The sequence below is a fragment of the Nuphar pumila genome, chromosome 15 (assembly GCF_984573655.1).
Source record: "Nuphar pumila chromosome 15, dmNupPumi1.hap1.1, whole genome shotgun sequence".
Taxonomy (NCBI): domain Eukaryota; kingdom Viridiplantae; phylum Streptophyta; class Magnoliopsida; order Nymphaeales; family Nymphaeaceae; genus Nuphar; species Nuphar pumila.
Genome location: NC_143263.1, coordinates 12,565,110 through 12,582,318, shown reverse-complemented (window position 1 = coordinate 12,582,318; position 17,209 = coordinate 12,565,110). Strand labels below are relative to the sequence as shown.

The 17,209-nt window shown below is 40.1% G+C and overlaps 1 protein-coding gene across 1 annotated transcript; it reads right to left on the bottom strand.

The window, feature by feature from the left end:
* Positions 1 to 300: 300 nt before the first annotated feature.
* LOC149814531 (uncharacterized) lies at positions 301 to 5,903 on the bottom strand. Its single transcript, XM_089988372.1, has 4 exons — positions 5,422 to 5,903; positions 2,157 to 2,254; positions 2,007 to 2,072; positions 301 to 1,333 (listed from the first exon to the last, which is right to left on the bottom strand). The coding sequence occupies exons 1-4, from the start codon at positions 5,826 to 5,828 to the stop codon at positions 546 to 548; spliced, it is 1,359 nt and encodes a 452-aa protein (XP_089844498.1). The 5' UTR covers positions 5,829 to 5,903; the 3' UTR covers positions 301 to 545.
* Between the last annotated feature and the right edge of the window lie 11,306 nt (positions 5,904 to 17,209).

Here is a 17,209-nt window from a genome sequence, read left to right as displayed (position 1 = left end):
GAGAACCCCTTCCTCCACCAAGTCAAGAAGATGAGCATTTCAAACAATAATGAAGCCTCTCATGAGCAGCTGAGGTAACAGGGATTTCCCCCAAAACCCTCAATGAAAGCGGATTCCCAGAGGACAATTTTCAACACTTTCAATCACACGTTTGCCAAAAGGAATTAGTACCATTCACCCTCACATCCCAGATTATAGTTTTAAAACGAAGGGGAAGTGAATCAAATGATCACCTGCACATGCAGACAACAAGCTCGTGCACTTATCAAACAGTACATCACATTCAGGCTCAGTTCTTAAGTATCCAAGTAATTCTAAGGTTTATGGCAGCATGGAAGACTTACAGGAAGGACGGGACGTGCATGAGAATGTTTCATGAATATTACAAACCCATCAAATTCGAGCAGTTCTTAATTACCTGATAGCCAAAAAGACCTCTGCAACAAGTGATAGCTCGTTAGGTCCACAGAAAATAAAAGAAACACTGCACGATATGCTCTGTCAAACTGAACAGTCCATTTCTGATTCTAATATAAAGCATTAAACTATTGGTAGTCTCTGTTAGGCATGGGAGGAAAATCTCTGTTTGGTGAGGGAGGTATATCGCTGTTAGGCGTGTCCCTGCCCTGGTAACCATTGGCCTGGAAATTGCTTCCTTGGTATCCTCCCTGGTAATTGTTTCCCGGATATCCGCCCTGGTAATTGTTTCCCGGATGTCCGCCCTGGTAATTGTTGGTTGGCATGCTGCCCATCTCTCTGTTCTGGAAATTGCCAGTTCCCACACCACCCATGTCCCTGTTAGGCATATCCCTGTTCTGGAAATCTCTCTGCGGTATGTAACCTGGAGCTCCTGCTGGCATGTCACGGGGTGGCATAGCATTATGAGCATTAGGAATAGGATTTTGAAAGTCTCGATTAGGCATGGGAGGCATGTCGCGGGGCGGCATAGCATTTTGAGCATTAGGGGTGGGATTTTGGAAGTCTCTGTTAGGCATGGGAGGCATCTCGCGGGGCGGCATAGCATTTTGAGCATTAGGGGTGGGATTTTGAAAGTCTCGGTTAGGTATGGGAGGCATGCCATGGGGTGGCATAGCATTTTGAGGATTAGGGGTGGGATTTTGGAAGTCTCGATTAGGCATGGGAGGCATTTCCCGGCTCTGGAAGTCTCGATTCTGCATGTTCTCTCTTCTCCTCTCAAAGTTCCTTGACCTGTCAAAATTGCGAGGTCTGTCATTCCGCCTGGACCTCTCATTTGCCCTGGCATTGTTGCGCACCCACTCTTCATGGTACTTTGGATCATATGGGACTGCTTTCCCATCTATGAATGGCTCCCCTGTGAAGCAACAATACAAAGATAGAGGCAATTAAAAAAAGCAAAAGAAGTTTAATCCAAATGCATTTTGGAAAGTTAAGACACATCTTTTTCCAACTAAAATAAAAGCCAACCTGTAGAAGCACATAACTCGTATTATAGAGCATAAAAAAGGATGTAATGCAATATCAAGATTCTCTTATAACAATAAAATTCTACAATATTGAAGACTGATATAAGAGTGTTATATATGATCGAGCTAATTTACACTGGAATTAGACCATTTCATCCAAATAACAAAAGCATAGTTGGCAAACCCGGCGAGTCGAGTCAGGAACGTGATTCAGGACAGCCAATCCAACCCATTAAATATATTTTTTTATCATGTATTTTATTATTTTAATGCATAATTCTTATATCAAGTCACTTTTTATGAAGAATCTAATATTGTTCAATGAAAAAAGTTAATATTAATAATCATGTATAATTATATGTTTTTATAACGTATCTATTGACATATTAGCTTGAAGTTTAGTTATTTCCATGTCTTAGACATGAACTTACACTAAAATATAGAGTCCTGACTCGTCCGAGTCACGAGTTTGCCAACTATGAACAAAAGTAATCCTTTTACTATTAGAGAAATTTCGTGTTGTTTGAGCTATACTATTATATAGGAATATCATATACTGACCTCCATAGTCTTTGTTTTTTACATCAAGATAGGAATCAGGAAGAACCCAGCGAACTTTTGGTAATGCTGTCAAAAAAACAAAAATTAGGAAACATACCAATTAGAACAAGGAAAAAAAAGAAATCAAAAGCAAAATTGAGTCCAACTTACGCTTGATCTTGTATGAGATTTCTTCTGAAACTTTGCATCCAAAAGCGAAATAATGCCTAGTTGAAACAGAGTAAATTGATTTCCTTGCTTCCTCCTCACTGCAATCAGAGAACATTACCTTGAGGAAGGATAGAGAAGAAGAATCATAGAACTCATTGAATAATTTTTCTGAGCTTCAAGAAACCAAAAATGAAATAAAGATGGAAAACATTCAGCGAAAGGGAGGTCCAACAACATGAACTAATGATATATTCAGAAATGCAGCCAATCAATGTTTTTTTACTACGAAATAGATTTCCCTAGGCAACGTTTGGTGTGGCATTGTTACAATGAACTAGAAAAGTCAATTTCACTAAGGGCACCTCAGTTTATTTGAAATCATGTGATTTCATCTCATGCAATTCAGAATCCTATGATTCAAAATCACAAGGTGAATAAGGTGATTTGGAATCACATGAAAAGTGAGCAAAATTGGCTCAAATGCTATGTCACATAGGTGAAGGTGCGGATAAGGGTGCAGGTGTGAAGGGTGAGTGTGTGTGTGTGTGTGACATAGGTGAAGGTGCGGATAAGGGTGCAGGTGTGAAGGGTGAGTGTGTGTGTGTGTATATATATCGGTCATGGAAGGTCAATTGTGTCGACCCAACGTTGCCACGTGTATGTGTGTGTGGTCACCTGTATGGTTAAAGGTAATTTCTCAGCGAGGGTAATTCTCAAAGAGATTTTCAAAAGTTGATAAATTTCAAAAATATACCGGAAAAATCTCGAGAGTTTAAAAAAATTGAAAAAATATAATTAACAGCAAAAAATCTAAGAAAATAATAAGTTTTGCATTATTTTTCTTTCAAAAGTATAAAGAAACATGTTTTAAAGGTTTAAAAATATAAAAGAAACAAAAAATAGGAAATGCAAACTTAAAATTAAAAAATCCCAAGAAATATCACGATAATATCACGATATTTTGAAAATATCGTGATATAGTCCCAATATTATCGGCTACCTTGAAATAGCCAATAATATCATGATATTTTCAAAATATCGGCAATATCGATGACAGTGATATATATATATATATATATATATACAGAGAGAGAGAGACTAGAATATGCAAACTGGGTAAATATGTAAACTATTTTGAACCAACAGGAACTGTCCGATCTGAGATTGGACAGCTCCTGTGCAATCCCTTCTTTCCCCTTTCTCCTCCCACCACCTCCAGCACCTGCCATGCCTCTCTCGCCGGCGACCATCCCTTCCATGCCACTCCTTCCCTGCCTCCCCGCCCTCCTCTCCCTCTGCCCCAACCTCTTCTTCCTTTGCCTCCAGCCTCCTGCCTTCCACCTCTAACCCGCCGGATTCGTCCTCTCTCTCCCCTGCCTCCTTCCACCACAGTCGGATCCACCACAGATCCCAAATGAAATGGCGATGGTGGAAGGAAATATAAAGGAAACAACCACTGCCCCTTCCACTGTCGTCCCCTTTATCGCCTTCCCACTGGTCACCGCCACAGTCGAAGGCCGGTCAATGGAGGTGGTGGATCTGACGGCACATCCGCCACTTCTCCTGCTCCTCCATCAGCGATCGGGCCAGACATGGATTTGTGGATGAGCTCGCGGTGGAGGTGGAGGTCATGGATGAGCTCATGGTTGGGGGAGGCCGTCCAGCGGGGAGGCGGAGGAAGGGGCGGCAATGCAGGTGGTGGGAGGGGAAAAGGTAAAGAAGAGAAGCGGAAAGAGAGTTTACACAGGAACCGTTATTCTGGAGACCGGACAGTTCCTGTTGGTTCAAAACAATTTACATATTTACCCAGTTTATATATATATATATATATATATAGAGAGAGAGAGAGAGACACACACACACTGACTGTTGCTATTACTACTACTATTATGTGCACAATCTAGTTGGAAAATCACAGGTGTCAGTTATATCCACTCAATCTGACCTCATAGATATGTTTAGCATGGTTTGTTTGCTAGGCATCACACTATGGATGACTTTTTCAATGTAGAAATAAGATTTTATGAGTCATGAAATTTTGGTACATTGTGTGCCATTGATTTTTAAAGCCCTTGAGAAAACCAATTTACATTTTACAAAATACTGATTTAAAACATATTTTCTAATAAAGAAACTATATAGATCACATTTGTAAGGTTAAAACTACAAAAAAATGGAAAAAAAATGTGAAAACATTTGTGTTTTCTATAAGATTGCTTGCACAAAAGACTTACAACTAGGTTTTAAAATTTGTTTTTTGAAATTTGGACAATTTTGGACTTGATCACAGTTGACCAAGTCAAAAAAAGGAAAAAAATGGTCGGGCACCAGAACTTGTTGACCCACACCCAGCAGTGTCGACGTGGGTGCTTCTGTGCTTCAGGGGTACAGAAGCACCCATGTTACATAGCTCAAATGTGATTTAAAATCTCACTGCCCCATTTTCTCATGTTTGCCTATACATGACAACTGGGGCAAATGAGAACCGCTCTCTCTCACCATTGTGAGAGAACGTTTCTCATTATGGACCAAGGAAAGGCGCCTTAAGACCTTCAATATTTCCTATAAAAAAAACTGGGAATGTGCACAACCACATAAAGTTTTTCAGTTTGAATTTTACAAAACAGCGTGTTGTTTTAATTATTTCTCTCAATTGGAACAAACATGTCTAGATACCACCCTTTCAGCACGAGCAGCAACCAGGAAAATCAACAAAGATGAAACTCGAGTTCTAACACTAATGGAGTTATTTGACTATACGCACTTATCAGGAACGCAGGCTAAGCTGGCATATTACATTGTCAATCCTCAATGTTGTCTCCAATTTGTCCAGTTTTTGGATAAATTCTCCAACAGAAAGAAGTAGTATGAGTCAATAACATACTCGATATGATTATGCGAATACTGCCTACTCTGTGTTCTGATAAACTAACCATACTTTTTAAAACCCTAAATTACAGAAAATAAAGAGTAAAGAAAAAATTGTCCGGAAACCGAACAATTATCTCATTCCCAAAAAAGAAGGTTGCCACAAAACCAGATTTTGGAATGTACATCAGAATTTACTGATAAAGTCATACAGATTAACGTATAAACAAACACCCATCATTCCTCGTCATCATTTCTTTGCAGAACACCCAAATAGAAATGCACCAACAAAAAGAAGAAACACAAACGGGAATCTCAAAACACCCATTTCCCCTTACATAAAAGAAAGCTACAAGATAGAGAGAGAAGCGAAATGAGGAAAAAATAATAAACTTACGTCCCAAGAACCTGAGCGAGCGTCTTAATATAGCTATCGATGATCTCGTCCCTGGTGGGGTTGCCCTCAGGCGGCTCCACGACGACGAGCCAGTGCTCGAAATCGCACCCATCCAACAGAATCGTCTCCTTGGGCGGCCGATTGCTCCAGTTGGGCGAAGAATCGTTGAGGGACGAAGTGGTCGGCCTGGTCGAGAAGCACCGCACGCCCGTCACCGGAATCCGCATGATTTCCGACAGCACCGCAAGGGAACGAAGGGAGAATCCTGCGGGCCGCGAGGAACGAGAGACGGACAAGAAGGAGGAGGAGGACCTCCACGACTTGGTGGCCAAGCCGCGGCAGGAAGACACAGGGGAAGCGAGCGCCCTCCTGAGAAGAAGGGATCTCCCCAATATCGCCAACGCCATAGCAGATGGGGACGAGAGAGGGAAGAGGATGAAATGGGTTTGGAGAGGATACCCTAAAGAGTCTAAAACTCTTAAACCCTAGAGAGAGAGAGGAGTGAGGGTTTTTATAGGGAAGGGACTCGGGTGACCCTTGTTTGGATTCTGGATCCAGTACATTATAATGTGGTGGAGATGATCCAATGTCGTATTAGTGAGCCTACTCACGATTTTTCAATGGTCGACCCTACCTTCCCTTATTTTGGATCATTGGCATGGATCCCCACTAAAGCTCTACCTTCATCCTTATAAAGGCTCGTCTCGCCGTGATCTTATTTAAGTAAAGGGTCAGCTTGACTTCGGTCTCTTGAACTAGGGGTGTCAACGGGCCTGGTTTACCCAGATCTGAACCAAACCGTATAGGGTTAGGGTATGGTGATAAATAATAAGACCCGATTAAGACCCAAGTCTAGACCCGAAGGTCTGATTTATACATGGACCCGAGTATAATTATGAAACTTTATACCATACCATACCCAGACCCAGACCCGACCCCATTTCCGATTAAGACCCGCAATTTTTCAATGTAAAAATGATAAAAAATATGGTTTTACAGTGTATAGTCCGGGTCTGGTTCTTGCATTTCTTATCGGGTCTGGTTATGGTTTTTCTTATAGTGGATTAGATTAGACCTGATACCATACCCGAAAATCTGATCCAAGTCTGGTTTCATCTGGGTCCGAACCAAATCTGACAGGTTGACACCTCTAATTGTGAGATAGAAAGAAACCTAAGGCTTCTTCTACCACCTAAGGAGCAGAAAATGTGTGTAATTTCAAGCTTGAGCAAAAAGCATTGTAACTTGAATTCATATATAGATTCTTTGCAATGGTTTTTTCCTATTCTTTTAGAGAGTTTTCCATGTAAATCGATGGTGTTCCTTTGTTTTGATTTCTTTGTGCTTTGGTATTTCTATTGCATTGTTTAAACTATATGTTTGTTATGATGGAGGTGATTGCATAAAGTTGAGGTTTATGTAATTGTGCCTACCAAGTGTTTGTTGGATTTCCTGTGAGATTCATATAGTGGAAAAGTGTTGCTGCTTATTTCTGATACTCTTGGTTTCTCCGCAGCAGGTGTTACTATGCATTTTTAACCCTAGATTGTCAGCCATCTAACCCAAACTCGAGTGCTTGTTATTTCATAACGTTTGGGTGCATCTTGATGGGTCAGATATCTAACCCATTGACAGCAATAGTCTATCTCACAGGTTGTGTCCCTGGTGACACAAGACACACTCGGACACATGGACATGGTGACACAAGACACACTCACACATGCAATATTTTAATATTATTTTATTATTCTAAATACTCGTACTAATTCTTTTCATAAATAGTATGTCATTAGAAAGTTGTATCAATAGTTATTTTGAAATCATGTTAACGTGTTTGAAAGAAAGCAGGCCTCTGTGCACCAGCACTAGTACCCCGTACCCATAGTTTCAGGTAGGGTGTCAATGGGTAGGGTTTGGTTCTGACTCAAGAGGAACCAAACCCAGACCTGATTTGAGATGATGGTATCGGGTCCAGACCCGGTTTTAATTGGACTCACCATAAGAGAAATCATATCAGGATCCTATAAGGATTTCATGAACCAGAATCAAACCATATCCAGTAAAATAATATTTTTATCTTTTTCACATTGAAAATTTGTGGATCTTAGTCCGAACTCGGATTGGGCCCGGGTCTAGTATGAAATTCCACAAATCATACCTGGTTCCATATATTAATCAGACCCTTCGAGTCTGACCCATATTTTAATTGGACTTTCTTGTTTATCACCAAACCCTGACCCTATAAGGTATGGTACGAATTGGGTCCAGGTCAAACCCGACCCATTGACACCCTTAGTTTCCGGCCACTATGGGTAAGCCAGGCTCGTTAACTAGTGCTAAATATATGATAAATATATCGTATATCATATATAGTGCAAAATAAACAGTCGACCGGCTGAGGAGAACGCCGAATTTCCTACACGCACTATGGCGAATTCAGGTGCGCTTCCTGTCACTTTTGTTTTACAGGATTCGCCAACACATGGAGTTTTACGCTGTCAGGACAATGAAAGTATCAGCAGGCAGAGCCAGTGCAACTACATATATATCTAATCCTCCAGACGGTTTCTCCGTGTATGTATTAAAAAAAAATGAGCTCATGAGTTGAAACATTTGAGCAAATTCTTAAATTAAAAACAGGAATTGAGGGACTAGCTAAAAAAACATTGAGGCCAGGTGTATAAAATGCATTGAAATTTATAAAAAAATTGCAGAAGATTAATATATATAAATTGTGTATTGGATGAAAAACTATCCACATAATGGCATGATATTAGTGGGATAGAATTTGCTACCCTCCAGGGTAAAGAATCCCCTAGTTGGGACTCATTATGTTTTGACCAAATCTGACCCCATGGATGTGTTCAGCATAGTCAAGATTAAACAAAAACGTGTAAAGAGAGAGTAAAGAAGCAAAGGCAAGAGATTAACGTGGATCAGCCAATTGAGCCTACACGTTGGAATAACATAATTTGGTAAATTATAGAGGCCATTGATTTTTCAACCCTGAAAAAGTCTTACATACACGTTGGAATAACATAATGAAAACACTAATTTCTACTAACGCAAACATGTAGATCACATCTGGATGGTTAGATGTGTAAAAGGCATTAAAAAATTTTAAATATTATAATTTATTACTAGGGAGTTCCTAACCCACAAGGGTAAGCAAATATTAACATGATATTAGTTTCTTCAAAAGCTTCAGTCATTACTTGCATGAAGTTGTAGCCACTGCTTCAACCTCCTCAACTTGATGACATTCATGATTATGTAACTAACCATGGACTATTACTCGTGCATCATATCTGAAAGAGAATTTCTAGAGCAGGGATTCTGGGAGCGGCTAAGTGACATGGCTAAATGCCATAGCCAATCACAGGATAGCATTTCATGAGGGGGCCTGCAGTCTGTAATTGTGGACCCCATGCAATGTTGTCATGTGATTGGCTATGGCACTTAGCCATGTTACTTAACCTCTCATTTGATCTCAACTAGAATTTCTAAGCCCTAAAGAATTTCAGCTCATAATATGTTAACTAAAAGTTAAAGAGTTTGATACCAGACCAGAGTGGAAAATATAGCTAAAATTGCAGGCATCAAATGCAACAATCTTAAAAAAATAGATCCTTTTATGCAAATAACAGAAAGAAATAGGGCAACCATCAGCTAACCAAGCAAAGATATCACACCATTACAGATAGGAGTTATCCATTCATGTGGTACCACAGGGTTCATTACAGTTATTCAGACTGCCACACACAAATGTTCCTTTATAACCTTTAGTGAAATTGGTTATGATTTTTCAGAAATGAACAACCATCCATCTAAATTTATGGGACCTTGTATCCAATACCAGTTTCAAGGTGCAAAAGAGCCATAGGGAAGCTCTCATGCACATTAGGACAGAATATGGACAAGCAGAACAAGGGGACAGAACTGAAATACAATGGTAAAAAAAACCCACAACTTTAAAACTGAGTTTTCAATTTCTAAAAGAGGTTACAAAAAGATTATATTCCCTTGACAGAACCAGAAAATGTGAAAATGATTCTCAAACATTATAAATTCCAAATGTCTCTTTTTTTTATAATTGGGAAAAACCACCTCAGCCACCAAGCTCATTGGTGAAAACCCCAATTGCAACCCAGCTTCACAAGGGACATGCATTCTGTTAGTCCAACCTTGTGAAAAATCCCAACTAGATCCGGTTGTTGATGAAGATATACAACAACAACAGGATACAGAGGCTCATTTTGAACCATTTGTAACACTTGTATGGAAGTCCACCAGAATTAGGAAATCGGCTATCCATCCGGACTATGTGGTGTATTTACAAGAGTCAAATGATTTCATAGACATTGATGAAGATCCTTTCACATTTGCAGAAGTCATTGAAAGTGAAAGATCAACACATTGGATTAATGCCATGAAAGAAGAGCTCGACTCTATGGCAAAGAACCAAGTGTGGAATCTTGTACCTCGACCTGATGGAGTTAGACCAGTTGGTTATAAATGGGTTTATAAAACCAAAACAGACTCTAAAGGTCATGTGGAGAGGTACAAGGCTGAGCTTGTTGCAAAAGGTTTCACACAGATAGAGGGCATTGATTATAATGAGACTTTTTCTCCTGTCTCAACTAAGGAATCATTAATGATAATCATGGCCCTCGTAGCTCATTTTGATTTAGAACTGCATCAGATGAATGTGAAAATTGTCTTCCTGAATGAGGATTTGGATGAGGAGATATACATGCAACAACCTCCTGGTTTCAGTATAGATGACTCAAATAACTTAGTTTGCAAATTGAATAAGTCAATTTATGGACTTAAACAGGCCTCCCGCCAGTGGTATAAGAAGTTCAATCAGGTAATTATGAACTTTGGATTCACTGAAAATATTGTTGATCAGTGTATTTATATTAAGACTAGTGGGAGTAAGTTCATAATTTTGGTTTTATATGTTGACGATATTCTTCTTGCAACTAATGATTTGAGTCTTTTACATGAAACAAAAGATTTTCTTTCCTCTCATTTTGATATGAAAGACATGGGTGAGGTCACTTATGTCCTTGGAATCGAGATCCGTCGTAACAGAACTAAGGGTGTCCTTAGCCTCTCTCAGAAATCCTATATCCTTAAAGTTCTTAAAAGATATGGGATGGAGAATTGTTCTCCTTGTTCGGCACCTATAGTGAAAGGGGATAAATTGAGCTTAAAGGACTGTCCTTAGGATGATATTGTGAAGGCTTAGATGGATGTTGTCCCATATGCTTCGGCAGTTGGGAGTTTACAGTACGCGCAGACCTGCACTTGACCTGATATAGCATTTGTTGTGGGAATGCTTGGTAGATATCAGTCAAATCCAAGCATTGCGCACTGGAAGGCAGCGAAGAAGGTCATGCGCTATTTACAAGGAACGAAAGACTATATGTTGATCTACAGAAAAGCTCACCACCTAAAGGTTGTTGGATACTCTGATGCGGACTTAGGAGGGTGTATTGACAGTAGAAAATCCACTACTGGATACATTTTCCTTCTAGCGGGTGGTGTTGTCTCATGGAGAAGTGGAAAACAGTCTACCACTGTTGCTCATACCATGGAGGCAGAATTTATTGCTCTATACGAGACTTCGTCACAAGCCATTTGGATAAGAAATTTCATTATGGGTCTTGGTATAGTGGACTCTATTGAGAGATCACTAAAGATCTTTTGTGACAATGAGGCAGCTGTATCCTTTTCAAATAACAACAAAAGTTCAACATCGTGTCGACACATGGAGTTAAAATATTTTGTTGTTAAAGAAAGGACTGAGAATCATCTGATATGTATTGATACAATTGGGACGAAGGAAATGACTGTGGATCCCCTTACTAAAGGGCTAGCACTGGGATTGTATTCCCAACATGTAAAGGGGATGGGTCTTTTTTATTCCTTCTAATGTATGACAATATATTATGTGATCACATTTGTGTTTATGTTTTGATTCTCTAAGGTTTTGTGTTATTGTTGATTTTGCATAAAGAATCTTTCATATGGGTTAGAGAGAATAGCAGAATAACAATATTAAAGGACCAATAGAATAGGTGAGAGACCAACCGATTCATAAAGATAATTTTTTACATGCCTGAGCATTAAAGGTGAATTATAGCGTAGTACATGGAAATATAATATTTCATAAAAGGGTGTTCATATCCTTGACTCATACGATTCATCCTTGTGACAAAAGGTGACATGTGAACCCACATAAAGAATTAAATCGAGATAACGGTATACACCTTGATTTAGTATACTTTTGGTGTCAATAGGTCAAGTGGGAGAATGTTGGACATTATCAGTCATGGGTCCAACCCATGAATGTGACCCTGTTTGACACCCTCCTAGTGGGTCACGTTAGTGACCACGTAATGGGGTAGTGGGTGGGAGTTACGTGAATGTGGAATAACCACATTCACGTAACTGCCTAATCTCCCATTACATAAGGGGTTAGGGGATACAAGGATGATGAGAGACTCATAGCATTTTCCTGCCAAATTCTGTTCCGCATTCAGACGCAGCGGAATAGGGTCCTGCTCACCGTCGACCTAAGGCCTGGGCTCATTGTGGGCGTCGACCGACTGAGGAGAACGCCAAATTACCTACACAAACTATGGTGAATTCAGGTACGCTTCCTGTCATTGTTGATTTTGCAGGGATTCGCCAACACTTCATCCATGCTTGATTCTTTTGCTTGTTCTAGCCCTGTTATTTGGAAAACAAGATCAAATTTTCATCTTTCAAAAAGTGGAAAAAGAAAATAGTTGGTAGTGCATAATCTCCATATACTGTCATCTTCCAGAGCGAGTGAAACTTTGCAAACAACATCCTTTTGTGCATCATCCTTGTCATCATCAATGGTTGATTCTTTTCTTTGTTCTAGCCCTGTTTATTTGGAAAACTGGGTGAGATTTTCATCTTTCAGAAAGGAAAATAAGAAAATAGTTGGTAGAACTGAAGCCAATGTACCTTGATCTTCGTCAACTAGCAAAACAGAGGGCGAGCAAAACAACGTATTTAAAAGGAGTGGGGAGGACGGAGACAAAAGAGAAGAAGAGGGCAGGCCCTATTCACTTTCTTTTCTCTCCAGTCTGTGGACGGGCCCAAAAAGAGGGCGGAGTTCAGGACGATGGCCGACTTTACCCCATCATGTGGTAGAGAGAGACGACGCATAGCGCCCATCAATGTTTTTTTTTTGTTCCACATGTTTTTGTAACAGGGGGTATGTGGAACAAAAAAAAACACTGAATAATAGACGCAGCCGACACACGGAATGTTGTCCGCCATGTACCATGTTTGTTAAGAAATGTAATCTTTTTGTGCTTTTTGTGCTTTTTGTCCTGGGCAAAGTGCTATCAAACATGCCCTAAGGGTTTTGTTACTTGCAACTTTGAGCTAGAGATGAGAAGTTAATAAATGCTGCCTACGCCATTTGCTTCTTAAGAATAAAGGAAGTATAAAAAGCATAAGGATGAGGATGTATCAAATATATCAATTTTGTTACTGATTAGGGATGTTTTTACCTTGCCTTTGGGGAAGCATTATAATTATTTTTTTATTTTTATATATATGCACAAACAAGCAGTATATTTTTTGTATATACATATACAGCACGTGTAAAAAAAAATCATCAATCTATTTCAGGTTGAATGAAACTTTTAAGCTTACTTAAATATACAACTTTCATATGTTGTATTTGATTTATCAATTTCAGTACATATCTAGGTATTTTTAATCATGCAATTTATTAACTTTTTACTGGCATTATTTTATTTTCAATAGAAAGTTTTTTTTACCGGCCAATAAAGATCTTTACTAGCACACAAGCAGTTTTTACATGAGCTAAAAGTGCATCAATAAAAATCACATTTACTAACACAAAAAGTGCGCAAGAAAAATCACATTTACTGGCGCAAATGTTCTGCGCCAGTAAAATTTACATCTTTACTGCATTAAATTAGCGCCGCTAAAGATCTTTATTAACGCACAGGTATTTTTACTAGCACTAAAAGTGCGCCAATAAAAGTGTTGTTTTTTTTATAGTGTTACATCAACATCTGAGCATGTTTACCTGGCCCCTATGTGGACAGGACTAGCTTGAGCTAATGTCTGAAAAAGGTGAGAACCCATTTCACAAAAGTGAGATAAATCACCCATAAGGCATGAACCATTTTGCACAAAACCTAGTGAAATATGTGTGAGAGATGCTTTGGTGGCAGAGGTTATGAACATGTGTATCCATTTTTCTGTTCCTCCTCCAATACTACCAAAAAATATCAATCTTGCCACCATTCAATTATCTCATCAGCCTGGTGATCACCTGCTATGGAAGAAGCAAACTTCCATTGGTCATTACTTGGAAACTCCTTCAGAATGAAATCTGAGTTACACCAAAGGAAGAACCCTGCCGTGAGTTCAATTGGAGTTCTACCTCTTTGTCTAGAGCAGCATGGACTGTATGCTTACTGCAGAAGTGCAGAGGTTTGGCATCCTGTTAGTGAACCGTTGTCATTTGTGCCAACAGGATATGGAGTCTTGTTTTCATCTTTCTTCAAGAAGTTCTATGACCTCTGCTATCTGTTCTGAAATTTGGGAGCAGGCTTGTCCTGACTAGTTAGCTGAGTCATATGCTTAAATGGTGGTTTGCTAGTACGTCACAAAATGTTGGAGACCAGTATTGCATATAGTGGTGTGGAAAATTGGGCTTTTCTGAGCAAGGTTTGTCATGAAGACACTGGTGACAGATTTTAAACATGAAATCCGGGGCCCACGTTGTGAAAATTTCTTCAAACAACATTGAGATGATATCTCCAAACTTTCCATTCATGTTTGGACTCATTTTGGGATTATTCACGGTTGCTGGCCTCCCTCCTCCTGTGAAGCACACACATTCAGATTGCTTCAGTTACCTGGAACTCCAGGAAGAAGTTGGCCTTTGTTGTCGATTTAACAGCGGGCGACATTCTAGCTGGCGGCGTTCATCAATAAGCTTTAGATCCTTTATTCCTGGAAAAGCTCGTGCTGGAGAAGATCCCGTTGAATTTAGAGTGGAATGATCCATCTATGTCTGTATCTTTGAGCAATGGGAGTTGGAGTACTTGGCTTAGAAGTACTGTGGAGAACCGTAGATGGCTTTGCACGAATTTTCCATGCTTGAATCAACTATATGTGCACTGTTACATTGTAAACTGTAACCATGAGTGTCTGTTTGCTCCCTTCTCTTGTTGTTAGGACTGAGCTGTATTGTTTGGGTAATTGGTTTAGAAGTATTGTGGAGAACCGTAGATGGCTTTGCACGAATTTTCCATGCTTGAATCATCTATATGTGCACTGTTACATTGTAAACTGTAACCATGAGCGTCTGTTTGCTCCCTTCTCTCCCTTGTTGTGCAGGACTGAGCTGTATTGTTCGCATCTCATTAGGTATACGGAGGACTAGAGTCTAGAGATCAACGGATTGCTTAGGTATGTTTGATGGCTTGTTCAGGGTTGGATGAAATGAACAAAAAAGATAGAACAGAACATGTCTCAAATGTCGTTTGTTTGATGACTATGTGCGGACAACTTGAACAGTCATGGATCCCACCCGACAAAACCACAAAACCCTCTTGGCTTTGTCGATCCTATCGCCCTTGATCAAGCCACGAATGGCCAATATGCAGGTCTGGAAATCAGGAACCTAGCTAAGCCTCACCATTATATCGATGAGATTTGCGGCCTCGATCATTTTCCCACTCCTGCATAGCATCCACAGGAACTCACTATTCGACACCTGATCGTTCTCGATGTAAGGCCCATCAGAAGATGAGGGAAGCGATTCCCGTGATTTTTTCCGGGTGCCCATTACAGTAACAGCAAAACCGTTCCCGTTCACAGTACCGGGATTAACCTGATCAAGACAGACTCTCCTTTGCAGGCCTCGACGATGCCGTAACAACAAAACCCTTCTTTCCCAAGTAGTGTTCCCCTTTTCTGCTACATCAATCTTTGTCACACCATCAATCCCGCCATAAGAACGCCCGGACTCCGAATCGAAACTTTGATTCGGGTAATCAAATGGAGCACAAGCTACAGATCTCTGCAAGTAAAGGATGCACGCCATCTCTTCTTTATCATACAACAGATTCAAATCTACCCACTAACCTGAAAGAAAACCCACATCCAGCTCGTTCCCTTCCAACTAATAAGGGTTCTAAACAAATAAAAGGAAAACCACCACCATTGAATCTTCAGAGAACATGAAGTTTCTCAACCAAAAGTTAGCTTCTACCTCCGCCTCTCGCCAGAACGAATGGAATGAAGCTGAGGAGTGGCGTTTTATGTGGGGGGCATTTGGCGATGGAACCGATGCAAAGCGTAAATCTTTAGGTCGTTTTGGGCTTTAGGTGATCACAGGCGAAGAGGTGGTCGCAGGCGGAGGTCGGGCCAGGGGGCACGCCACCGCCGCTGCCTCCGGAGTCCCCACCGGACATGCCCTGCATCTTCTTGAGGTAGAAGGTGTTCTTGATGCCGAGGTGGAGAGAGAGAGAGACGACGGGCACGGTGCTTTTTTTTTTAATCGTTCTCTCTGTTCTTGTTCTTTTTGTAACAGGGGGAGATGGATCGAAAATAACGTAAGTTAATGAACGCATCCCATGTTTATTACAAAAAATGTTCTCGACGTCTTTTTCATCCTATGCAACGCACGAGAAGAGCCATCAAACATCCCTCATGTGAGAGGCAATCACATGACGGAATTTTGAGTGGAACTTGCATTCTATAATTGTGGGCCCATAGAAATTATGCAGTCAAACAGGCTAGAAGCAAGGAAAACTAAGAATCGGTCAGTAGTTTTCTTTAAAAAAAAGGTATATTTTTTCGATTAGGCATCTAATCTGCCTTCACCTAGGTGCGAGGGTAGTACCTTTTATTTTACTTTTTACCATCAGACGGGGGAGGGTTATAAACCTCTCTCTCTCTCTCTCTCTCTCCCTTTCTCTCTCTCTCAGGTCGTCGCCCTCGCCCAGCCGGTGTCACCCTCCACCTTTTCCTCCTTCCTCCGCCTTTTTTTCTTCTCTCCCCTTTCTTTTTCTCTTATTCTTCTCTCCCCTTTCTTCTTCTCTCCCCTTCCATCACCTCTTATTCTTCTCTTTTATGCCTCTCTTTCTCTCTCCCCCTTTCTCTACCTCTTCTTCTTCTTCTTAGTCTCTCTTCTTCAGCCTCTTCTTCTTCTCTCCCCCTTCCTCCGAGGCTTATTCTTCCTCTACTTCTCTCCCCCTTCCTCCAGCTCTTCTTCCTCCAGCTCTGTCTCCCTTTCTCTCCCCCCCTTCTTCTTCTAGATCAAGTGCCATTGAGGCTTTTATCACCTTCTCTCTGTGAGATTTTTTCTTTTATTCAATTTTGTTTGTATAGTTTCTAACAAGGGTTCCATTAAGCATATTGCTCGGACTATTCTTCCTAGATTATTGTTTAATGACATTCTGTTATGCAAAAAAAAAATAATTGTTATTTCTCTATTTCTTACGTTTCTAAATCAATGATAGTAATCACATGCATAATTTTCTATAAGTCAGCACATATATGTAATCTTATATCATGAACCACATGTTAATGTGTTTATTTCTCTCGGCTGCATATGCAATTTTATTATTCTTTTTATGAGAATATGCAGATCGATTCCCCAATCTAAACTTACTTTTCTAACGCAATACAAATGCAATACATTGCAGTTTTTGAATTCAAAATAGGCATTGAGGCTAATAGTAAGGTGTAT

Bases quoted from the DNA above. Each gene is read 5' to 3' on its own strand.
- LOC149814531 (XM_089988372.1), bottom strand. From the start codon at position 5,828: ATGGCGTTGGCGATATTGGGGAGATCCCTTCTTCTCAGGAGGGCGCTC. The intron at 2,255-5,421 runs GTAAGTTTATTA...CTCTGATTGCAG, and splicing joins CTCGCTCAGGTTCTTGGGAC to TGAGGAGGAAGCAAGGAAAT. The intron at 2,073-2,156 runs GTAAGTTGGACT...TTTTTTTGACAG, and splicing joins AATCTCATACAAGATCAAGC to CATTACCAAAAGTTCGCTGG.